Source organism: Eumetopias jubatus, unplaced genomic scaffold, assembly GCF_037043125.1.
Source record: "Eumetopias jubatus isolate StellerSeaLion01/CBP00866 unplaced genomic scaffold, mEumJub1_p1.0 scaffold_10, whole genome shotgun sequence".
NCBI lineage: Eukaryota > Metazoa > Chordata > Mammalia > Carnivora > Otariidae > Eumetopias > Eumetopias jubatus.
The window spans coordinates 62,062,438-62,087,812 of record NW_028274816.1 but is presented as its reverse complement, the minus strand read 5'-3'; the positions used below and the strand labels follow the sequence as shown (position 1 = coordinate 62,087,812).

The 25,375-nt window shown below is 55.0% G+C and overlaps 2 protein-coding genes across 2 annotated transcripts; both read left to right on the top strand.

Annotated features, from left to right (window-relative positions):
* Positions 1 to 1,632: 1,632 nt before the first annotated feature.
* Positions 1,633 to 16,808, top strand: PTPRH (protein tyrosine phosphatase receptor type H). Its single transcript, XM_088027025.1, is given in 18 exon segments — positions 1,633 to 1,795; positions 4,898 to 5,017; positions 5,020 to 5,250; positions 5,932 to 6,012; positions 6,015 to 6,230; positions 6,574 to 6,840; positions 8,611 to 8,699; positions 8,818 to 8,858; positions 13,138 to 13,183; positions 13,185 to 13,226; positions 13,650 to 13,740; positions 13,957 to 14,033; positions 14,082 to 14,216; positions 14,553 to 14,675; positions 14,859 to 15,003; positions 15,006 to 15,018; positions 16,471 to 16,606; positions 16,698 to 16,808. Coding segments are annotated over 18 exon segments (2,127 nt in total).
* A 2,314-nt stretch (positions 16,809 to 19,122) lies between these two features.
* SYT5 (synaptotagmin 5) lies at positions 19,123 to 24,247 on the top strand. Its single transcript, XM_028095092.2, has 8 exons — positions 19,123 to 19,260; positions 19,787 to 19,959; positions 21,526 to 21,645; positions 21,757 to 21,924; positions 22,267 to 22,434; positions 22,710 to 22,827; positions 23,096 to 23,229; positions 23,900 to 24,247. Exons 1-8 carry the CDS (start codon positions 19,182 to 19,184, stop codon positions 24,098 to 24,100), a joined length of 1,161 nt encoding a protein of 386 aa, XP_027950893.1. The 5' UTR covers positions 19,123 to 19,181; the 3' UTR covers positions 24,101 to 24,247.
* Positions 24,248 to 25,375: the final 1,128 nt, after the last annotated feature.

Genomic DNA, 25,375 nt, shown 5'->3' with positions numbered 1-25,375 from the left:
AAGTGAGCACCTGCCCTTCCTGTCCCTCCTAGAGCGCCCCCCAGCACCACCTCCCAGCCCCATGGAAAGGACCGTGGAGGGAAATTTCCTGCCTCCATCTGTCTGAAGAACATCTTCCTTTTTTTTTTTTTTTTTTTAACTGAGATGCGCTTGACATAGAACCTTGTGAGCGTTCGTGTGTGCGGTGGGAACAAGGAGGTCCGGCCTCCTAACAACTATGAACTTTCCAATCCGGCGTCGTTGGCAGTCATTGCTGTGCTGCGACCATGTTCTGTGTGAGGTCGTTTCTACTCAATCCCGGAAAAAAACGTTCTGGCCGCGGCTTTGCTGAGACACTCTTCACATTCCGTCCAACTGCCCACCCAAGGTGTGCGCGGGGCGGGGCGCCTGGCGGGCTCAGTGGGTGGACCCTGCCACTCATGACCTCAGGGTGGTGAGTTCAAGCCCCACGTTGGGTGAGGAGCCTACTTGAAAAAAAAAAAAAAAAGAGGGGCGCCTGGGTGGCTCAGTCGGTTAAGCGGCTGCCTTCGGCTCAGGTCATGATCCCAGGGTCCTGGGATCGAGCCCCACGTCTGGCTCCCTGCTCGGCGGAGAGCCTGCTTCTCCCTCTCCCTCTGCCTGCCACTCTGCCTGTTTGTGCTGTCTCTCTATCTGTCGAATAAATAAATAAAATCTTTAAAAAAAAAAAAAAAGAAAAAAAAGAAAAAAGAAAAGTATGGACGTTAGGCGTTTATGGTATATTCACAGAGTTGGGCAACCATCACCACCATCAATGTTAGAGCCTTCATCACCCCAAGAAGAGGCCCCGTGCCTTCCAGCCTCACCTGCCCGACCACTCCTGCCCTCCAGCCCAGGGCAACCAGCAGCATAACTCATCTTTAAACGTGTTCCCGATCATTTGGGATTCGGGTTGTTGTCAGCATTTCTCAATGATACGTGATGACGATTCTATTCCATTCCAGTGTGTGGGCTCCCCAACACGAACAAGCGATTCTCCGACCCCAGCTGGGCTCCTACTGTTCAAGTCCGCTCTGGCACCGTCTACCCGTCCCACAGGACTGCCCCCCACCCCCGGCTAATCCAAGTGCTCATTGTCACCCGAGCTTCTGGCCCACCGGATACGGATGAGAGGTTCCCACGAGCCCCTCCTTGGGTTTGATGAACGTGCTAGAGCAGCTCACGGAACTCAGGAAAGCCTTTCACTTACCAGATCGCCGGCCTGGGGCGGAAGAATACGACTCAGGAAGAGCCAGTTGGAAGAGGTGCTCGTGGCCAGGTGCGGGGTGCTGGGGGGGGGGAAGCGCGTGGGGCTCCCATGGCCTCTCCCTGCACCTCCAGGTGCTCGCCGACCTGGCACGCCGATGTTAAGTCCAGACTAGGCTGGGGCCCCGCAAACCTGACCCCCAGCTCAGGGTCACTCCCTCCCGTCCCCATTCCACACAGAGCTCTGGCCACACCAAAGTACTCTCAGGTCCCCTGAGTCGTCCCAGCTCGCCCCCTGGACACCTGCCCTCCTCTGCCCATGCCCCCTTCCCAACACCATTCTCTACTCACCAAGTCCTACTCCAGTATGGAGACTCAGCCCTGGGGCGCCTCCTGCTGGGGGGCAGACACCGCCCCGGCGCCCCCGCCATGCCCGGCGCTACCCTGGTCATGGCCCATTCATCTTACACTGGGGTCCCCTTCCCCGACCGCCTCCTCGGTGACGCGCCCTTGGCCAGGACCAGAAGACCCTGTTTGCCTACTGAGTTCGTGGCCGGCCTGTGGTCAGGCTGCAGGAACCTGCAGATGTTGGGTAACTAAGGGGATTGGTTCCAGATGGTAAACGAGTATGGATTTAGTTCCTGAAGGAGCCATACAGGGAGAGGTTAGCATGGAGCAGAGGGGCTACCAGCCACAGAACAATAAAACTGGAGAGAAACTCGGGGTAGATGGAAGGGGGTCAGGGACTGGTGGCGGAGGGGGACAAGGTTGGCGGCTGGTGGGGGCCAGAAAGGGGATGGCCACGGGAGGCCGGAGAAGGAGTGGCTGAAACACCAGAACTCTGTGGTCTCCTGGTTCTGGAGGCCAGAAGTCCCGGATCGAGGTGTTGGTAGGGTCGGTTCCTGCTGTGTGATTCCATGCATATCTCATTCTTGAAACGGTGGACTTGGGGCACCGGGGTGGCTCACTCGGTTGAGCGACGGACTCTTGACTGCGGCTCAGGTCATGATCTTGGGGTCCTGGGATCGAGCCCCGCGTCCAGCTCCATGCTCTCTCTCTCCCTCTGTCCCTCCACCCCGCGCGCTCTCTCTCTCTCTCTCTCTCAAAATAAATAAATAAATCTTAAAAAAAAAGAGAGAGAGATGGCAGACTTTTAAAAATGGAGGACAGACCCGTGGTTGTTGGGAGATAAAGATTAGGGATAGTCAAATCTAAAAGGGGGTAGCTCAAGGTAATTCCTCAGTGTTGGGGCAGGCCTATATCTTGACTGTCATGGTGGCTACACAATTCTTTACCTAGATTAAAATTGCACAGCACTACACACACACACACACACACACATACACACAAATGCTTAAAAAAGAACAGTGAAACCTGAGAAATGAGGTCTGGAGTCCAGTTAACAGTATTGTATCACTATCGATTTCCTGCTTTTGATGCTGTATTTTCTGTGTGTGAGATGTTACCACGGGGGTTAGTGGAAACAAAGCTCACATGGGGCCCCGTGTACTATTTTTTGCAACTTCCTGGGAGTCTCCAATAATTTCAAAATAAAATGTTTAAGAAAATGTAGAACTTTGTTCATCAAAAAACAAACCAAAACCCACCAAGGATGAAGTATTTCTCTTCCTCCTTCCTCCCCTCCCCTTCCCTTTTGGGACATTTCAGTCCTAAAGCCATTCAGTGGGAATGAGCCACATAGGCGTCCACGGTGGTGGGGGGGTGGGAACAGGCAGGGGTTCATCGTGGGGCGTCAGGGTGAAGCAGGGTGGGGAGGGTGTTCATGGGGTGGGCAGTTCTGTGCGCGGAGTCAGAGAGATTGAGCAGATGAGAAGGGTCTTCGCATGGGTGAGGAGCGGGTGGTGGAAAAGGAAACAGATCATATATAGGAGGCTTGCTCGTAGAAATACGTTTATCAAGTCTATGCCAGCTAGACGTACCCTATCAGAGAAAGGCGTTAATAATACGGAGAGAAAAAGTGAGTGAGTTACACATGAATAAATGGCCAATATCGTTGGTCATTAAGGAAATGCAAATCAAAACCAGGAGGGACCACCTCACGCTCATTAGGATGGTGACGGTCAAAAAGAAAGTCAGAGGTGTTGGCGAGGATGTGGAGAAATGGGAGCCTTTGGGCACTGTTGATGGGGATGTAACATGCAACAGCCACCGTGGGAAACAGCACGGCTGTTCCCAAAATAATTAAATGTAGAATTACCATATGTGGAGCCCACACACTGGGATAATTGAAAATAATTGAAAGCAGGGTCCCAAAGACATATTTGTACACCCATGCTCAAAGCAGTGTTATTCACAATATCCAAGAGGTGGGAGCAACCCAGTGTCCATCGACGCATGAGTGAATAAACAAAATGGGGACTGTCTTGTATACATACACACAGTAGAAAATTACTCACCAGCTGATGATGAGTTGTCCCGAGCCTCACTGATGGCCCCCCACTCCTCCATCCACACTGCTGACAAAGGAGTTTGGACTGCTCTCCCCCTGAGCCTCCTGGGGGTTCTTTGTAGAGCTGATAGGAACCGCACATTCTGGGACTTGTGGATGAGCTTGGGGTAGATGAAGGAGCAGGGCACTGTCTGATGTCCTGCCCCTAACAGGCCTATCTTCCCCCTTCCAGCCCCCAACCCAGTCAGAAGCCTAAAGGTAGAGGCTCAGCCCACCAGTTCCATCGCCCTGAGAAGGGAGGTCCCCGAGGGCCCAGGCCCTCAGCTGTACCTCTAGGGGATCCAGTGGTCTAGGGAGAGCATCCCAGGTGATCCTCACAGCACCCCCAGACACCTGGATTGTGGTGGATGCACTTGAACCCCAACTTTGTGTGAATTCTTAGTGTGGGCTGAAAAGGACAGAGGGAGCAGCCCCAGGGAGACCCTCTGCATGTCTACAGGTGACAAATGACCCTCCCTAGGGATGACCCTACCGAAGAGAAAGAGAAAGGTCATTGCATTTGAGTCTCGAGGCTGCCATAGCAAAGGACCACCAAATGAGGGGCTTAAAGCAAGAGACACATGTTGTTTCACAGTTCTGGAGGCTGGAATTCCAAAATCGAGGTGCTGTCATGCTCTCTTTGGAGCCTCAAGAATCTTTTCTCACCTCTTCCAGCTTCTGGTGATTGCTGGCAATCTTTGGCATTCCTTGGTTTGAAGATGCATCACGCCAATCTCTGCCTCCAGCTTCCCATGATATTCTTCCTGTTTGTGTCCAAATTTCCCTCTCCTTCTAAGGACACCAGTCATTGGATTTAGGGCTTGTTCTACTCCATGTGAACTCATCTTCCCTTGAGTACATCCACGAAGACCCTGTCTTCAAACAAGGTCACATTCCCGGGCAGCAGGGGTTAGGATGTGGACATATCTTTCTGAGGGACACAATGCAACCCACAGCAGTCACAGAGGTGAGGATTAGCCAAGATAACTCCCAGCTTCGAGGCAACAGTAGGAGCTGGTTAGTAAAGACAGTGCTCCAATCGAGCTCTGTGGGAGCCCACACTCCCATGGCCTTGTTGAGACAGATAGGCAGTGTCCACATTTGAGATGTGGTCACCCCTGAAGCTGACTCTAAGGAGGAGAAGAGGAAATGAGGTCCATGGAGCCTGGGGCTCCAAGATCAGGGATGTGGGGCCCCAGACTGACACCCCATCCTAGACTTCTAGCTTCCGGGCCCTATTTCTAGGGAACACCCTCCTTAGCAACCAGGTCTGTCCAGGTGTGGTGCAGGTACCTAGGGATGTGGAAATACTGACCCTGCTCCCTCTCTTCGTGCCCAATCTGGTGACAAACCTGGAGATTCAGGACGCAGCATGAGTTCTGTCACCCTGACCTGGACAGCTCCCCTGGGCCCAGACCACCCACCTGACACCTACTGGATCCAATGGTGGGAGGCAGGTTTCACCAGTGAGACCCTGAACATCTCAGGAACATGGGTCATGGAGGAGGGTCTGGGAAGTGGGGCCCTGTACCCCTTCACCATCTGGATGAGAAGGAGCAGAGCCAGCAGCAATACCCAAGTCTTTGATGTGCCCACAGGTGAGACTCATGCCTATTCCAGGGTTATAAGAAAGGGCTGGTCTGGGCCTCTGAGATCTTTCCTAGGAACTGGAGTGTTCTCAAAGGATGGAGCCCTGTTGTTAGGGAGTGTCTCTCCTTAGCAACGGGGGTGTGCAATCACCTCATTTTCCTGACCTACCTTTGAGAGTTAGAGCTTCAGCAGACAAGAAATACCCTGAAGTATCTGAGTCCAGGCGCCTGGGTGGCTCAGTTGGTTAAGCGACTGCCTTCGGCTCAGGTCATGATCTTGGAGTCCTGGGATCGAGTCCCGCATCGGGCTGCCAGCTCAGCAGGGAGCCTGCTTCTTCCTCTGACCCTCTCCCCTCTCATGCTGTTTCTCTCTCGCTCTCTAATAAATAAATAAATAAATAAATAAATAAATAAATAAAAACTTAAAAAAAAAAAAGTATCCGAGTCCAAGCTTCTGGTGTTCGGGCTCGGTTGGCTAGCTCTGTGTTTTGGCCTACCTCTCATGTCCTGGGTCTCCTGGGCTGGCAGGATGTGACAGGTAGGAGACCCAACATCATGGACACTGGAGGACAGGGACCTGGGAGGCTGAGACACTGTACCCCCTCGCCAAGTGTGGACGCCTACAGGTGCTCTGGGGCAGAGCGGGTGTTGAGTGGGGGGCATTTCCAACAATCCCTCCTCACTTGTCAGCTCCCAACAGGGTCACGGATCTGCACAAAGAAACTCAGACCAACAACTCAATCACCCTGGGGTGGAAGGCCCCCACAGACCCCCCTCTCAGACCCACACATACTGGATCCAGTGGGCCCCTGGGGGACATCCCCAGGGAAAGCAAGACCCCCGAGGACATCAGGCCAACTAGACAGGCAGGCCCAATGAGACTTGCTATGAGGTGTAGACTCTGGAACCCGGGACCTCGTACAGCTTCAGCGTGTGGGAAGAGAGGAACAACATGGCCAGTTCTGCACAGAGCCTTCTTGCATCCACAGGTGAGATGGGCCCCCTTCTACCTGGTGGGGGCTTAGGTCGGACCTGGGGGCAGTGGGAGGTGAGTGGACTCCAAATCCCATCAGGCCATGGGGTCATGACTTCATAAGCTGCAGTGATACAGAGCGTCCAAGGGCTCATGGGAGTTGTAGTTTGAAGGGGTCTGTTGTTTGTCCATTTGGGGAGGACAGAATATGAGAGATGAAGAGGGGTTTTGGTTTTGAGAAGGAAAGGATGGACTAGTTCTCAGAGAATTGGCGCCACGAGTGGGAAGTAGGGGTGGGTGGGGGGATGGACAGCCACCCTGTGTGGCTCCTACTGACTCCTCCCGTCCTGTCTACCCAGCCCCGAGCCCGGTCACCATCACCTCCTGCATCAGCACCTCTGGGGGCCACGGGGGCATCTTGACCCGGTCCTGCCCCTGGGGAGGCTACGAGGCCCTTGAGCTGCAGGTGGGTGGACAGCAGGATGCCCAGCACAGGTCCTCCTGTGGGAGGAGGGTGCCTGTGCCGGGTCTCTGGCCGGCCCAGTCCTACCCAGCCACCGTCACGACCATCTGGGATGGAATGAGGGTGCCGTCTGCCTCTGTGACCTGCCACACCGAGAACACAGGTGAGCAGAGCCCCACGGGGACGGAACTATGGGGGCCCCATCAGGCTTTGTTGGGAGGCAGTCTTGCTTACCCAAGGGGTCCTGTGTGTTTGTCTGTTTGCTTTGTTTTCTGCCTCCTTTAAAATAGCTTTATTGAGATATAATTCACCTATCATACAATGCACCCACGTAAAGTATACGACTAATGGCGCCAAAACATCCACAGTACCATGTCACCCCATTACCTTCACATAGAACATTGTCCTTACCCACCAAAGAAATGTCACCTCCTTAAGCCATCACCCCCTAATTTTCCCACTTCCCCACCAACCTGGCCTAGGGAATCTCAAACTTACCTTCTGTCTCTATAGATTTGCCCATTTTGGACATTTCCTAAAAACACAATCAAACGATATGTGGTCTTCTGTGGCTGGCTTCTCTCACTTGGTATAACGTCTCTAAGGTCCATGGATGTTACAGGATGTGTCGGTGATCTGTTCCTTTCTTTTGTATGGAGAGACCACATTTTGTTTATCCATCTGTCTGTGAATGGATCAGTTGGGTGGTTTCCACATTTTTGGCCATTATGAGTAATGCTGCTATGAATGTTCATGTACATGATTCTGTACAGACACATGTCTTTATTTCTCTTGGGTATATATACTCAGGAGTGGCATTGTGGGATCAAATGGGCAACTCTGTGTTTATCCTTTGAAGCACTGCCAAAATTTTTTCCGAGGTGGCTACACTATTTTTCTGCTCATCAGTGGGGTATTTTGGAGATGTTTGAGCCTCATACTCAGGAAATCTCTGATCATATACCTTTGACTGTGGTCATAGTCTTTACTGGGCCCCCTCAGTCACTTCCTATGAATCAGGACCCCTTATTAGATTGGGTCTCTGATCTGGAGAGAGACGACGGGTTGGGGCAGTGATAAATGGATGCTACTTCCAACTGGGTTTCTCTGGATCCTACTGCTTGGGTGGGTCTCTTGCTTAGCAAGCAAGGTCCCTGGGGGACCCGCTCCATGAGGGGAATGGCCTCCCCACCAGGCTGTGTCAGACCCTACCAGAGCCTATTGACACGTCCTAGTCACTGAGACTCTTGGGAAGCTGCAGTCTAGGGCCACCACAGCTGATGGAGGCGGGCTGTGGGCTGGAGTCGGCCCCGAGACCAGGTGTCTAAGGACAGATCCTGGGAGATCTGTCTGTTAGAGCCTGGGACCAGATCTTTGGCACCACCATTGCGGGGGGAGCCCTTCTGCTAGCAAGCAAGACCTTTGAGAAGATAGGCCTCCATTCTGGGGAAAACCATCAATACCAGATAGTGGCTTCTCGACCTTGGCACTATTGCCTTTTGGGGATGGATCATTCTTTACTGTGGGGGCTGTCTTGTACATTGTAGGATGTGGAGCAGTACCCCTGGCCTCCACCTGCTCGATGCTAGTGTACCACCCCTCCAGGGGTGACAACCCCAGATATCTCCAGACATTGGTGATGTGCCCTACGGGGGCAAAATCGCCCACATTAAGAACCATTAGTGTAGGCCAAGAAGGGGCGGAGTCACTCTGGTAACCAGGCTACCTGAGCAAATGATGTCTTTGGACCAGGTTCCGAGGGAAGGTTGGGTGGGAGGTGGGGCTCTGTCCAGAGGCTTTCTCCTCTCCCTCTCTGCTCCCGCATCTGCCCTGTAGGCCCTCTGGTCACAGTCCAGGCAAGGACGGAAGTAGGAGAGAGAGGTCGCCAGTGGATGAGGCTGACTCTAACAGGTCCCCATGCCTCCTCCCCCAGGGGTCATTGCTGGAGCCATTGTTGGTGTCATTCTGTTTCTCATCCCGGTGGGTCTGCTGATTTTCTTCCTGAAGAAGAGATGGGACTCTGCATGGGGGGGACCACCCATGGGACCACCTGGAGGGCAGACCAGGGGGAACCTAAGGATCCCTGGTTCCAGCCTGACCCCTGGGTCTTCCATTGCAATGTCTTTTTTCCAGGTGCAAGAAAAGCCAGAGGGAACCAGCACCCAGGGCTCTGGTCTTCAGGTAAGCAGAAGGTATTGGGGAGCATCTGGAAGAATCGCTGTCAGGTCAGATCAAGGGGTGTTTGCTGGTCACTGGATAGGTCAGAGGGTGGGCTCACTGAACGCCCCACACAATGCCCTCTGCCCCAAGGATCACAAGCCTTCCATGCTCCCCACAACCTGGGCCAGTGGCTTCGGAGTCAGGCCCAGTTCCAGCTCTGGGACTTTATGCATCCAACAACATATTCATTGAGCACCTGTTATGTGTCAGGCACTGTTCTAGGTGCAGAGGACACAGTGAATCAAACAAAAATTCCGGCCCTCATGGAGCTTACATTCGAGCACAAGCAGTCCTTAATAAACAAGGTCCTAGTGGTTGTGATGCTTACAACAGGCAATAGAGGAAGAGGTAGGGATAGAAAGGGTAAAATAATATTTTAGATTGGGTGTTAAAAATTAGAGAACATTATAGACAGGTGTCCAGGGAAACCCAGACTAAGAAGACGACTAAGAGGAAGTCATTTGTGCACAGACTCATGTGAATGTCTTGGGAAAGGGCATTCCAGGCAGAGGGACCAGCAAGAGCAAAGGCCCTGAGGCAGGGGCATACTTGCAGTATTTTGAGAATGTTGGTATCTGTGAGACTGAGCAGAGTGGATGAGGAAGGTAGGGTAGGGAATGAGGTCGGAAGAGTATCAGGTGGGACCAGATCAGGTAGAGGCCTCGCAGATACAAGTAAGGAGTTTGAGTTTGTTCTGAGTTGGGAGTTTTTGGAGGGTTTGGAATAGACTCAGTGACCCAATCTCACCTATTTAAGAAGCAAAGGCAAGAAAGAATAGAGACACAGAGGAAGTGGTATGTAATAATCCAAACAAGAGACGATTGTTTGGGACCAGGAAATGGTTAGAGGTAGTCACATTCTAGATATGGTTTGAGTGTTTATTACACAACAGGTCTGGCTAAAGAATGGGCATGTGGTGGGAGTCAGAGGGGGCTCAAGGGTGAGCCCAAGGAATTCAGCCTGAGCAGCAGGAAGATTGGAATCACCATTGCTTGAGATGGAATGACTCTTGGGGGGCAGGTTTGGGCGAAAGTATCAGCAGCTCAGCTTGTGGACACATTACGTTTGGGATGCTTATGCGACATCCACGCAGAGATGCTTCCGATGGGGCAGCTGGATGAACAGTTCAAGAGAAGTGCTGTGCATATGTCTTCATGGCTCTGAGTCTTCTTTAGGTTGGGTCGAAAATAATCATCGAATCTCTGAGCCCACCTGCCCTCTACAGCATCTGCGACAAATCATGAATCCATGCATTCATTGGATTCCAAGCCTGGCCCTCTCTCTATGTTGAGCGCTTTGCCATCTGCAACTTCCATATCTGTGTCCGGATGTCCTCATGATAACCCCCTGGGATGTCAGGTGCAGGTTCCAGGAGGCGGGGGTGGGGGCACATCAACCCAAAGCTCAGGAGAGTGAGCAGGAGGAAGTAGTGATGGGATTTTGGAATCAGAGGTGTAGAGCTCGAAAGAGAAGCCACAGGAGTGGACCAAACCCCGTAAGAAGTGCATGCGTAGTGAGAAGACAGGCTTGAGGTGGACTCTCAGGAACGTCCACCTTGTCTTGTGTCTGCAGGAAGAGGGGCCCGTGGAGGAGACGGAGACGCAGTGGCCAGGGGCATGGTGGTGGGGCCAGTCGGGGAGGGGGTCCAGGAAGAAGGGAGGGGTGGTGGGTGGGGCTACATGCTGCTGAGCAGTCATGCCACGGACGGACTGAGAGGTGGCCTTTGGAATTGGAGGGAAGGAGGCAAATAAGATCCGGGGACTCTGGGAAAAGATGTCCTTCCCACACCAGGCCTTGGTGAAGTGCTTAGAAAAGCAGCAGAGAAAACCAGTCTGCGTGAGAAGTTTGAACATGCATAGGTGTTTGAACACGTTTTGTTGCTGTTTATGTGTGATAAAGCCAAAGGTCGAGAGATGACCGCCACTGAAAACATAGTTCATTATACTCGCAGATCCCAAGAAAGGGGGACACAGTATAGCCCTCAGGGCAACATGGGGAAGCACCAGGCTCAGTTGGGAGGTTGGGGAGGTGGGGGAAATGTGGGCAAGACCCTCGATTATGGTTTCTGTGGGAAGGAATGGGCAACACCAGGCCAACAGGCTTAGTGGGAATCACTTCGGTGGGTATAGGGGCTGCCCCTGGGGGCTGAGGGCAGGTGCACAGTGGCCCAGAGCGTGAGACCCCCATGGGGGAGGTGGTATGTTGGGGGCGGAGGAGGGGTTTAACCACGGCTCAAGATGTGGGACACACTGGCCTCTAGCCGGTGCCTCAAAACTGGGTCAAGACAGTGTTCATAAAGCTGTCTTACAAGGAGAGGAGCAAGAAGGGGTTGGAGCTGGAGATCCATGAGTTAAAAGCCCTTTTTTCATATAGAAGAGAGATTATCAGCGTGTTTACCTGCTAAAGGCACAGAGGAGAGGGTGGAGATGCGGAATAGAAGGAGGAACTGATGCTGGAGAGGGTGGAAGGAATTGGAGCCCGGGGGAAGCAGAGTGGCCCTAAATGGGAGAAGCACCTTTTTTCCTTCTTATAATCAAAGAAACCTTGATTGTGGTCAAATACACATAGCATTGACCATCGTACCCATTTCTAGGTGTCCAATTCCGTGGCATTAAGTACATTCACGCTGTCGTGCGACCATCACCCCCGTCCATCCACAGAACTTTTCATCTCACAGAACTGAAACTCCGACCCCACCAAACGCCCTCTCCCCACCCCCCCACCCCCCAGCCCCTGGGTCCACCGTCTGTTTTCTGTCGCTATGAATCTGGCTGCTCTAGGAACCTCATCCAAGTGATTCATCAGTATTTGTCCCTCTGTGACTGGCTTCTCTCACTCGGCATAATGTTCTCCAGGTTCATCCATGGTGTAGCCTGTGTCAGAATATCCTTCCTTTTTTTTTTTTTTTAAGATTTTATTTATTTATTTGAGAGAAAGCGTGAGAGAGCACAAGCAGGGGGAGCGGCAGGCAGAGGGGGAAGCAGACTCCCCCTGCTGAGCAGGGAGCCCGACGCAGGGCTCGATCCCAGGACCCCGGGATCATAACCAAAGCTGAAGGCAGACGCTTAACCAACTGAGCCACCCAGGCGCCCCCAGAGTGTCCTTCCTTTTAAAGGCAGGATAATATTCCATTGCACAGACCACATTTTGTTCATCCGTGTTCCACCGATGAACACAGTGACGAGGGAGTGAATGGTGGATGAAGGATGCTGGGCGCTGGACTGCTTGCTCCCACCTTTACTCTTTGAATAGTGCTGTTACGAACATGGGTGCACACTTGTCTCTTCGACACCCTGCTCTCCGCTCCGGAGTGGAACGGGTAAATCAGACACGCCGTTTTGATCCAGCAAGTCCCCTCCGGAGTATTTACGTGCAGGAAATGCGATCGCTATCTTGACAAGGTATGTGCGCCCCCACATTCACTGCAGCGTTATGTGTGATGGCCAAGATTCGGAGACACCGAAGCAGCCACTGATGGGTGAGTACATCAGGAAAATGTGGTGTATATGTAATGGAGTATGATGCAGCCTTAAAATAAAATAAAAGAAAAGCTTTGAGGTTAAGCATTTTCCTACTCAGGGGTTCTCTAGGAAAAGTATGTCAAGTAATAGCACAAACTATATAGTACTCAAAATATCTGTATGGTCATATGTGGACCACAAGAAACTTCCATCTTTGTTTACAAGAAAAAGGAATATGCAATCCTTTTATAAAGCTGACAAAATGTATATTCATGACTCGTAAATAGCTTATAAATATTAAAAATGTAGTTGGTCAAATATTTTTTAAATATGTATATTTTATATATAGTGTGTAAAATAGTATGGTGGGCATATTTTCTGAAATACTGAAGATTAATCGAAAATGACATTAAATATGAACTATTAAAAAAAAAGGAAATCCTGACATTGGGGACACGGTGTGCAGATCTTGAGGACATGATACTAAGTGAGATAAGTCAGACAGAGAAAGAGAAATGCTGCATGACATCACTTGTATTTGAAGCTTAAAAAAAAACTGAGTTCGTAGAAACCGAGACCAGAGGCAAAGGGAGGAGGGCTGGTGAATTTGGTGAAGGGGATCAGAGGGTGTAAGCTTCCAGTTAGAAGACGAATAGGTCCTGGGGATGCTAAGAAACACTTAACAACAACTGGCGCGGAGGGGTGTGTGCGGGGAAGGCTTTTCTCTCATCCCAAGAGCACAGGACTGCGGGAGGTTTAATTCTGCCCCTTTCCCTCAGCTTCTCAGAGGACATCCTGGTGGAAGACTTTGCTGACCACGTCAGGAAAAAACAAGAAAGACAGCCACTGTGGTTTCGAGGAGTCCCAGGTGGGCGGGGAGCAGAGGGGTGGAGCTGAGCCCCACGTGCCCACGCCGGACCTCCCCCCCACACACACACCTTTTCGGATTAAACTAAAGCAGGGCCACCTGTTTCGTTTGCTTATGCAAACAAGAGATTCTTTTTTTGGCCTCCTGGGAATCTGACCCTATGACCCGCCTTCAGGTCAGTGCTGAAGAAACACCTTGGTTTTTCCCTGATGCCTCTTCTCTCTCCTACCTCTCCAGCCCCCACTGTGCCCCAAACCCTCCCAAGTGCCCTGCGGGGTTGGGGGTACACATGCTTTATTTTTGTGGGTGCTACAGAATTCCGGGGCGTGGGGGTGAGTGGGGTGGTGCTGAACGGGGGTACCCTCTGGGGAAGGTAGAGAAATTCCAGTGCCTGTGCACCTCCCCTTCGGCCTCTGCCCCCAGCAATTGGCTCTGGAGAGCCCCGGCCGGTCTCCAACGGTGGCCTCGGCTCTGGAAAACAGCACCAAGAACCGTTACAGGAACCTGCTGCCCTGTGTCTTACTAAGCCTCTGCTGACCTCATCCCCAGCCGTGACTTTGTCAACACCTCATCCCGGGTCCCCATCCCCTAGGAGACACAAAGCTCCTGCCCCCGAGAGGTGGGCACTGCTGGCCCCTCCTGGAGCTCCCAGTGCCTGCCTGCCCTCCGCGTGGCTTCTGTCCCTGGGTCCTCCCCCGCCCGCTTCACTGAGGCTGGCCTCCTCCCCCAGATGACTGGTCCCGTGTGCCCCTGAAGCCCCTCCAGGAGGAGCCAGACTCAGACTACATCAACGCCAGCTTCATGCCTGTAAGGTTGCGGTCAGGAGCCAGGAGCCAGGTGTTTCCCTCCACCCAGGGTCTTGAGAAGCCCCAGGAGTTCATTGCAGCCCAGGGCCCCCTGCCCAAGACGGTAGGTGATTTCTGGCGCCTGGTGTGGGAGCAGCAGAGCAGCACCCTGGTCATGCTGACCAACTGTGTGGAATCCGGCCAGGTGAGAGCCCTGCAGGGGCCTCGGTGTTGACCCCTGAGCTCCAACCCACCCACGACCATGCCCGGGACATGGATCCCACCGTCCGCCCTGACCCAGACCTCGCTGATTCCCTCCCATACAACCCCAGCCTCCTCCAGTCGCCCCAGCCCATCCCTTGGTCCATATAACCCGATGACCTGGGGAAGGAGGGGTCCCCCTGGCTGGGATGAATGTAACCTGGCTGCCCCGGGGTCTTGCCTCCTCACTAGGCGCTGAATGCAAGCGCCACAGTGTAGACGGGCACCAGGACGGGTTGTCTGGGGCCTCCTGTTCTCTGACCTCCCAGTTTGCCCCCAGGTGAAGTGTGAGCATTACTGGCCTCTTGAGGCCAAGCCCTGCACACGTGGGCACCTACAAGTGACGCTGGAGGGTGAGGAGGTGCTGGAGGACTGGACAGTCTGAGACCTGAAGCGCCAGCACGTGAGTCCACGGTACTCAGCCGGCCCCATCCCCCAGGTTCCGCGCCTCCAAACCCGTCCCGAAGCTGAGCCTTCTGTCACTCTCCCAGGGGACCACAGTGTGCCCAGGGATGCCCCCTGCCACTCAGAAACCAGCCCCCCCGGGGGTCCTGAGCTCTCCCTCCCCAATCCACCCTCCCTCTAGATGCAAGAGCAGAAAACACTACTGGTGCGTCAGTTCCATTACGTGACCTGGCCAGACCATGGTGTCCCCCACTCCCCAGACCCCATGCTGGCCTTCTGGAAGATGCTGCAGCAGTGGCTGGACAAGACCGTGGGGGGAGGCCCCCCATTGTGCACTGCAGGTGAGGACCCCCTCATAGTGAGGGCACTGCCCCTGTGGGACTCAGGAACCTGGGTTAGTGGGTCCTTGGGCATCTCTGCAGGAGATGGAAGAGAGGAGGAGCAGATGGAGGATGTGGAGGCAGAAGGCAAAGGGGCAGCGAGGCAGAGGGACGTGAAGATGGGGTGACGAGACGGGAAAGGTCAAGGAGGGGAATGCAGTGGTGGGAAGAAGGGAGGGAGGGGTGAAGGGCAGGAGGGACAAGCAGCCAGAGGTTTTGAGAAGCATTTGAAACACCTCCAACGCGTGCCCCGGACCTCACCCCGTCCACCATTCTCCTGATATTGATCCTGACACCTCTGCAGGTGAGGTTCTGGGCGGGGAATCAAGGAGCCTGCTCCAGAGGGGCGGACCGCCTCTGAAATGGGGCTCAGGCTGCAGGGACAGCCTCTGCCTCCCTGGTCTGCAGGGCAGCCTCAGGACCAAAGAGGTTTCCTCCCCACTGCAGAGCTGGGGAAACCCAGTCAGAAAGCTGAAGTCTTGGGTTCAAGGCTGCTAGCAAGTGGCCGAACTGATGCCCGTGGTGGCACTCTTAAGCTCTCTGCTGAAGTGTGCCCTAACACCTGCCCTGTCCCCAGATAGCTCCCCCTGGAGGTGTCCCCAGCAAGGGGTCATCCCTCCCCTGCAAGCACAGAAGGGACTCTTGCAGAGTGGTTAGGAGGATTAACTTGAACTGTAAAAAGGAGTGAAGTACTGATTCATTCGAGGATGTGGAAGACTTTGAAAACATGATGCTGAGTGAACGAAGCCAGACACGAAAGGTCCCACGTGGTGTGATCCCATTTGCAGGAGATGTCCAGGATAGGAAGATCCACGGAGCCAGAAAACAGCTCGATGGCCACCAGGGGCTGGGGACAGGGAGAGGTACTGCTTCATGGGCACAGGGTCTCCTTCTGGGGAGATAGAACTGTCTGGGAACTAGTTAGACCTGGTGGGCACACAGCATTGTGAATGTCCTAAATGCCACTGAATTGTTTTCTTTAAAATGGTTAGTTTGATGTTTAAACATTATTTTTTGGAACAATCAGCTTGGGAGTTCCTTTTCTCAAGTGTGAACTCCAGCTCTGTGGTTCACTCTCCAAGTACCCAGGACAGACAAGTGACCTCATGTCACTCAGCCTCCATTTCCCCGTCTCTAAAATGGGCGTGCCAGCAGCTCCAACTTCTCAAGGCCGGGGAAAGAGTAAAGGGCATGTCGGGCCCTTGAGGCAGGGCCTAGCAGACAGGAGGAACCCCAGGTATAGTCCCACGCAGTGGCTCTTCACTCCATTAAATAACCCCCCCTTAACACTGTATCCCCCAGAATGCTATCTTGCTGAACAATACCCTGATCCTGGGTGCTCCAAACACAGCTCCCTCCTATCAGCCAAGACTCCCCCTTCCTGTGACCTGACCCTTTCTTGTTCCTGTCTAGTGCTGGCGTGGGCCACACGGGCACCCTCATTGCCTTGGACGTCCTGCTGAGGCAGCTGGAACAGGATCGATGTGTGGGGCCCTTCAGCTATGTGCAGAAGATGAGGGAAAGCCGGCCTCTGATGGTGCAGACTGAGGTGATGGGGCTCCTGAGAGCACAGGGTGGGGGGCTCTGGGAGAGGGGGGAAGCAGGCCAAGGCTCACCCCCTACCCCATGCCCCTCCCCAGGCCCAGTATGTGTTCCTGCACCAGTGCATCCTGAGATTTCTCTGGCAGTCAGGCCGAGCCCCAACAGACAACAGGGCTGCATATGAGAACCCGCTGTATGAGAATGTCTGAGCCCCAGGAGGGCTGAGACCCCAGCCCAGCTAGACTCGAACTCTGGATCCCCACTTCAGCTCAGACTCCTGGAGCCCTGGGACAGCAGAGGGCTGGGGTCCCAGACTCCAGGGTCTTGCAGGGGCCCGGCAGCCTAAACTGTTTCCCTGGAAGAGAGAGGGCAGGTGGGAGCAGGTATCCTGAACTCCTGGTTCCTCCAAGGAGGGAGGGATGGGAGCTAGGATTTCTCACTCTTTGAGGGAGGAGAAGGCTGGGGGCTCAGGCTGCAGGGTCTTAAAGAAGCTAGATCCTGAGGAAGGAAGAAATCGGAGTCTGGAATTCTAACTACCCCAGGAGTGAGGGCAGGCAGGATCCATGCCATGTTTTACTCCAGAAACCAAATCAGCCTCCTAGGATCTGAGATTTCCCTGCGCCCCACTGCTTGTACATATCTTTTTTTTTCTATCCCATAATTTATTAAATCACTATTCTCCCCAGAGACGCTATAGTGGATTTCTGGGTTTGGGGTGGGAATGGGGCTGGATTCCTGATGTTCAGGTCCTGAGGTTAATGTCCTGGGAGAGAAGCTAGAAGGACCCACAATTTTGCAACTGAAAAAAGTGTTTGGATGGTTGAGTCTCTCAGAGAGGGTTGGAGGTCCATACTTGTGTCCAGGGTCTGGGCAGTGTGGACGCCGTTTGCTGAAGCTAGGAGCATAGGGGCTTGCTTCCTGGGCCTGGTGCGGGGGGAACCTAGAGGGTGGGGTGAGGTCTGGGGCGGCTTCACTGGAGAATTTCAGGCTGAGTCTTGTGTCTGGATATCTGACCGCTTGGGTCTCTGGAGAGAGGCTTCGGAGTCCTCGGACTGGGTATCCTGGCGAGGGTGGGGGTGGGGGTGGGGGAGGGGGGCCTGGTTGCCAGACAGCTGGACTAGAAAGCAGAAAATCTTCGGGAACCAGGATAAATATCCGTGGGCAACCCTAGTGGTTCCTGGCTGGGGGCGGGACGAGAGGCGGGACGGGGCTCTCCCTGTACCCGGGACCTAACACGCACGCGCGCGCGCGCACACACACACACACGCGCGCGCGCGCGCGCGCGCACACACGCACACGCACGCACTCACCAGCCGGCTCCGCTCTGCCGCGCCCCCGCCCCACCGAGCGCCGCGATCAGCACCCAGGACAGCGCCACCGGCCCGCGTGCGGGGGCGGGGTCCGGGCACGGCCCGCGCCTGGGTGTCTCCTGCGAGGGTCCTGTCTAGCGGCCGAGCAGGTAGGAGCCTCTGGGAGGCCCTCCCTAAGCCCCCTCCTCATCCCCATCCCTAGAGAGCCGTGGTGTGTGTTTGGGGGGCGAGGAGGGGCACTGGGGAGGGACCGACCGAGGGAGTGGGAGGACTGGAGCCTGAAATGGGGAGATTGGGATTTAGAGAAAGGTGTGGAGACAAAAAGCAGAGGGGAGGGAGGAGCAGGCAGGGGGCGGGAGTGGGAGACCCTTGGAGTCACAGAACAGACCACAGGCGGAGGACAAGGGAGACACAGGGGCGCGGCGAGAGGCGGGTGGGGGAATGGATAGAAATAGGGAGTGGAGAGAGGTGTGGAGGCCGAGGCGGTCACGAGGGCAGGTGTAAAGACAGAGCTCGGGATGCGTGGGAGAGACAGCAGGCCGGGAAGGATGTGCGCCCCCACAGACCCCCTCCCATCCCCCCCCCCCGCCCCGGCAGTGGCAGCAGGCAGCCCTCGGCCTCAGCCCGAGCGGGAGAGGGCGGGGAGCCCGAGTCTCTGCCCGCAGGGCCAGATGTGCAGGGAGGAGCCTGCCGAGGGCGCGTGGGCCGACGGGCGAGGCCGCCCTCTCCCCACGCTCGCTCGGCGCGGGGTCAGGGGCTGGGGTCCTGACCCCGCGAGGTGCGAGCCTGCCGCGCGGGGACTCTGCCTGTACGTCAGCCCCACCCGTTGTCTTGGCAACAGCCCGTTGCCAGGGCAACCATCGTTGCTCCCGCCCAGCCCGAACCAGCCACCCGTTGCTCGGGGCAACCCAGGGCCCCGGTTCTCACGCCCGCCTTCGCCTACTTCCGGTTCAGGCCCGCGAGGACGGGCACGGAAGGGGTAGAAGTCGGCGGGATTCCTGGGGGGCCTTGGAGAGCGGGGGCGTCCCTGTGGGATGGAACTAGGTCCTGTTACCTACCCCTGGCGCCCGCCCTCCGTCGCGGGGAGGCTGACACTACAACCCCCAGCATGCCTCGCGGCTGCTGGCTGATTCCTATGCGGCCGGCCGCCCAGGGTGCCGATGGGAATTGGAGTTCTTGGTTGTTCGGCGGCTTCGCAGAACGCACCGGGTGGGCGTGGGGGACTAGGGCTCTTGGGTGCCTCCGCAGAAAGGACCGTAAGACCCCGCCGACATGTTCTCGGAGCCCCCAACCCCAGGGCCTCCAGCGCCCGACACGCCTCCTGACTCCAGTCGCATCGACCACGGCCCTGGTGAGCGAGCCTCGGGGGCCAGAGCGAAGGGAAAGCCCGGCTGGGATTCTCAGGGGCGGGATTCGGGCGGGTGTACTTGGCCGGCGGGCGGGCAAATCCGGGCGGCATCGCAGTGGGAATCCTGGGCTTGACTCTTAAGTGAAATGGACAAGAAAATCGAGAACCAGGTCAAAGAGTGTGGAATGGAATGGGATCTTGGACTGTCCACCTCTGCCTTCTGTTAAAGATAGGGAAATTGAGGCATGGCTTCCAAACGCGTCAGGGGTTGAGCAGAAATTAGAATGGGGGTGGCAGGGGGGATGGAATTAACAGGCGAGACAATCTGGGTGTCAGATTGTCTGCCTAGAATAGGGCACCGGATCGCTTTATAGGTGAGAGCAGTTGGAAGGAAAACACGGCAATAAAACGGAATGGAAAAGGCCGGAGGGAAAACAAGCCAGAATTCCAGCTTCCACGTGTAATTGGGACTGGATCAGCCGGCTTGCTTCCTAGGGCCTCAATGAGTGTTGTCTTATGCCCTCTGCAGTACCCCCCTGGGCCCTGGCCGCAATCGTTCTGGTCTCAGGCCTCCTCGTCTTCGGCTGTTGTTTCTGTGTCTACCGGAAGCGTTGTCGGAGGCGGCTGGGCAAGAAGAGCCAGGCCCAAGCCCAGGTCCACCTTCAGGAAGTGAAGGAGCTAGGCCGGAGTTACATAGACAAGGTGTGGCCTGGCCCAGCCCCTCAGCCCTGCCCCGACCCGCACCCTTGGCCCAGCAGCCTCAGTCCCTGCTCTTTTCCCTCCTATGCCCACCTTATTGGCTCATCTCCCACCTGGACCCTAGGGATCTCGAGACGGGCCGGATCTAGTCCCTGTTCGCGAGAACCAGTCTGGTGGGGAAGTCAGACACTCACACAGACGTTCACAAGCCAAGGTGGTATGTGCCACGTTAGGGGCAGACCAAAGCCTATGGGGGTGCAGAGAAACCACCTGTAGCCTGGGCAGTCCAAGGATGCGTCCCAGTAGAGGTATCTTTTGTGTTGAGACCCAAAGAACACACAGATTCACCCAGAACGGAGAGAAGGACATTGTCGTTTGAGGGAAGGACATGTACTGGGGCCTGGAATCCAGACTCTGAGGCATTTCACAATAGCTGGAGCACAGATGGCAAATATCCTGCACTCTAGAGTGGGTGTCCGAAGAGCTCAGTAGTACTCATGTCACGAGGGCAATTGAGAACCATAGAAGATTCGTGCGCAGCGGAGGAACAGGGTCACATGGGTGTTGGAATGAATCCTCTGGAACCCATGTGGAGGATGGATTTGCAGCAAGGAGGCCAGGGAGGAGGCTGGTGTAGCAACCTCAAGAGAAGGAAAGAAACGTGAGTTAGAAGAGGCCACTGGAATGGAAAGTGAAAGCTTACAGGTGTCAGGGTGTGACTGCAGAGTGGAGTGGTGCTCACCTGGAAGCCAGGAAGTCCTAGGTTTCCAACCCAGAGGAAACATTCCCCAGCTCCGTGACCTGGGGGAATTCACTATCCTTCTCTGAGCCTCAAGTGTGTGGTCTCTAACCAGCATTTCTCCTCCTCCCTTGTCAACAAATAGCTGTTGTAATGATCGCCCATCAGGCAGGACCTTTAGGGTCCTGGTATCCAGCCCCCATCCCTATCCCTCAAGCCAGCGACATCCAAAGACCACCTGCATCAGACTCACCTCAGGTTCTCATGGAAACACAAGTTCTGGGCCTTGTACCAGGCCTAACGAATCAGAATCTCTGAAGTGAAGGCATTTCACCGCATTTCTCAGGGGAATTCTGATTCACGTTGAATTTTGGAAAATTGGTGGCTCAGGTTAAGGAGAACTCTTGTTCTAGCTTAGAATGGCAAATACAGGGTAAAGATATTGTTCCTCCTCCATGTTTTTCTGGGGCGAGATCACTAGTCAACATGTCAATTTGGACAACAACCCCAGTACCTCCATTTGCACGTGAAATAAAAGCTTCTGCATCCTTCTTGTGGGCAACAAGGTGCTATCAGCACCTGTTTTTCTAGTCTAGGCGGGACAAACACACTGCATGTGTGTCTGTTCTCCCCCATAGCAGACATAATTAATCAAGCTTTGACTAAGTACTGCATCTGTGGCAGACGCCACTAGTCAAACTCTGACTCTGTTTAGCCTGCAAGTGCTCAGGGGTAGCCTGAGGGACCAGTGACTCTCCCTTGGCTTCTGGGCCTGGAGGATACCCCTATCAGGGGGAGGGTTCACCTGCCCTTGCTCCTGGCTCCCTAAGGTGCAGCCGGAGGTGGAGGAGTTGGAGCCAGCACCGTCTGGGCCAGGGTCGCAGGTGGCCGAGAAGCATGAGCTTGGACGACTGCAGTACTCACTCGATTATGATTTCCAGAGTGGCCAGGTGGGTGGAGGAGGGGGGTGGTGTGGAGGGGCGGGTCCGAGGGTTCTAGCCCCTTTCTAGAGGACGCTCCAAAAAGGAAGCTAAGACTAGAGTCCCCTCATCACCTTTCAGCTGCTGGTGGGCATCCTGCAAGCTGAGGGATTGGCAGCCTTGGACCTGGGGGGCTCCTCCGACCCCTACGTGCGGGTCTACCTGCTGCCAGACAAGCGGAGGCGGCATGAGACCAAGGTGCATCGGCAGACGCTGAACCCACACTTTGGGGAGAACTTTGCCTTCAAGGTGAGCTCCTGGCCTCCGTGCCCCAGGCTTGGCAACCTGCCCCAGTCCCTGGAACACTGGGGAGCGACTCCTTCAGCTTTTTCTGGAGGCAGCCCCACTCAGGTAGCAGCTACAGCTCTGGGGACTATCACACTGGACCCTAGATTGTCGCCGTCGGGCACTGCTGACCCCTGGGCTCTTGCTTTGTTCCATTTGGGTTCCAGAGACTTCTGCACAGCTGTTCCTTGAACCCTTGCTGTCCAACTCGCCGCCTTCTACCAGGATGTGCTGTGCCCCACTTCCTGTCTCTCTGACTTCCTACTCTCCACCTTGTGCTCTCTTCTCTGCGGTCCCCTCATCTAGGTACCCTACGTGGAGCTGGGGGGCAGGGTACTGGTCATGGCGGTATACGACTTCGATCGCTTCTCCCGCAACGATGCCATTGGGGAGGTGCGGGTCCCCATGAGCTCCGTGGACTTGGGGCGGCCAGTGCTGGCCTGGCGCGAGCTGCAGGCTGCTCCGCGGGAGGAGGTGAGCACGCGTGGCCACGCCCCCACGGCTGGGCCCGCCCCCTGCAATCCTGGGCCAATCAGATCACAGTCCTCTTGGACCCTCAGGGCTCCAGCCGGTCCACCTGCTGCAGAGTGCTAGTCTCAGGGGCTCTCCTGGTAGGTCCACATCTCCACTCCTCCTTGGATTGTACCACTGTGGTCCTCACTGGACCATTCCATTCTAAGGCGGGGGGGGGACGCGGAGAAGGGTCCGAGAGGGGATGGATGTGAGAGGGATCCCTCTCTGTCTTTTAGCAGGAAAAACTAGGTGACATCTGCTTCTCCCTCCGCTATGTTCCTACGGCCGGGAAGCTCACTGTCATCGTCCTGGAGGCTAAGAACCTGAAGAAGATGGACGTAGGAGGGCTCTCAGGTGTGTGGGAAGCAAGGAAATGGTGGGGGGGGGCAAGGGGGAGGCTCTGCAGCAAAGGTTCTGGCAGTTTCTGGATCCCGAGAGTCCCTTGGTGGAGAGGGAGGCCCAGCCTGCCATGGAGGATATAGATTTGCTTTGGGCAGAGAGAGAGACTTGAGGGGTGCACAAAGTGTCTCTGTGCTGTTCCAAAGAAGCTTCTCATGCATCCTCGTCAACATGATGCCCTGCACTCAGCAGTCGGGGCTGTAAGACTCCTTTCTCCTCCCAGATCCGTATGTCAAGGTCCACCTGCTGCAGGGTGGCAAAAAGGTGCGTAAGAAGAAAACGACCATCAAGAAGAACACTCTGAACCCCTACTACAATGAGGCCTTCAGTTTCGAGGTGCCCTGTGACCAGGTGCAGGTGAGCTCAGACCTACCCAAAGCCTCTGTCAGAGCAGCCCTTCCCCCAGAGCCCCAGGCCCTTAAAAGTCCCCGTTGCTAGGGGAAGGGAGACTCCTTAGCAACCTTTAGAAGCCAGGTCCTGGGGGCCTGAGGTTGTGTTTCCAAAGTCAGTTTCCTCTTATGAGGACCAGGGCGCCCCGCCCCCAAGCAAGACCAGGATGCCCCACCCCCAAGCAAGACCAGGGCTCCCCCCCTCCCTCAGGAATTATGGGTACTAAGGAAAAGATTTCCCCACAACCCTTCAGGAACTTGGCCTAGCCAGGACTCAGGCCTGGCCCCTCCACACATTTCAGAGTCCTAAAGGTTTGTCCCCCTTAGGAGGCTGTTCCCTAAGGAGGCTCTTAACAACCCCTTACCAACGGGGTCCTGATTGTTTATCTCCTTTGAAATCTGATCGCAGAGACAGAAAGACTCCAGAACATCCCTCTAACAGAGGCTCTCCCCTCTCTCCCCTTCCACCCCCTGTACCGTTGGAGTCCCCCTGAGAGGCCTTAGCGCAGGGTGCTAACAAGTCCCCCTAGAACTCTGGTCGCTAGGGAGAGGGTCTCCTTGGCAACGATACCCGAGCCGCTCCCCGCCATGCCTCCTTCACGAGCTCTCGTCTCTTCCCCTGCCCTCCCTCTCTCCAGAAGGTCCAGGTGGAGCTGACCGTGCTGGACTATGACAAGCTGGGCAAGAACGAGGCCATCGGGAGGGTGGCCGTAGGGGCTGCGGCCGGGGGAGCTGGCCTGCGGCACTGGGCGGACATGCTGGCCAACCCCCGGCGGCCCATTGCCCAGTGGCACTCGCTGCGGCCGCCTGACCGAGTGAGGCCGCTGCCTGCACCCTGATCCCCACTTCAAGCCCCTTGCCAAGCCTGGACTCGGCCCCTGACCTCAGACGCCTGGCCAAAGCCACACCCAGGCCTACCTTTAAGCCTTCTCGGACCACTAGCCACCCCCACCCCACCCCAAACGGACCCATTCCTGCCTTCCCACCCCCCGTTATACCAGTCATGGTGACTTGCCAACTCTCCCACCAAGCACACACCCAGAAGCCCCAGGGACCCCTGGGGGAGAGGAGCAACCTGGCCTCCCCCAACCCCAGCCTGCCACTCTCTGCTTTGACAATCAGTGACCCAGCCTTCTACCCCCTTCACTCCCAGTGCCCCTCTTCCTGCACAGGACCACCCCCTCCTGGCCCTAGTCAGATTCCTGCACCGCTCCTGGGACCAAATAAATACTCAGTAACTTTGGTGGCCCGGCCTGTGCTTACTGATGGGGTGGGCAGTGCAGGGGCCAGGGGCCCAAGAGGGTGGGATCACCCAGGGGCAAGGATAGGGCTGCCCATCCTGGAAACACACTGAGGGAAACTAGCCCACCCACCCACCACCCACGTATTCATTTGTTTGTTCATGCACCCCTCCGAGCCTGGGTTTCTTCACCTGAAAAGATTGTGGTCATAACAATACCTCCTGTATGTTTGCTATGAAGAGTCTGTGAGAATCACGTACTTGCTCACAAATTTAATCTGCTCCCGCACCCATGACTTCCATAGATTTTCATACCCATATTTCCCTCCCTTCCCTTCTTTCTTCCACAATTGATCCATTCTATCTTCCCTGAGGTCTTCAGTGGGCAGCTTCTGTTGGATGCTGGAACCCTAAGTTGATGCAGATCCAAACTTTACCCCCAAGCGACTTACTCTCATCACAGAAACAAAGTAGACCTGTAGAGTCTGGGAATGAGATTCCCAGAGATTGGGAGAAAGGACAGAGTTACGCAGGGTAAAACTAATGGTTCTACCTCTTCCTTCCTTCAACAAATGCTCCCTCCTAATCCGTGTCTAGGAAAGACAATCATTTCCTTGGCTTCTCCCTCCTCTCATCCCAGACAGGATTTCAGGTGGTAGACAAAGGTCCATGAAATTTGGGAAGAGAGCTCTCTGACCAGGAGGTTAAGTGGAAAATGAGGCAACAGGTTCCCCCATGTACTAAAGAAAGGGCTGAGTATTAACCTGCACTGAGCTTCCTGGTAGCCAATGGGAAAAGGGAAATCTGATCAGTTACACAGGTTGTAATGTCTATGCGATTTAACAAATTTCTTCAAAGGGATGTGGTAATTTCT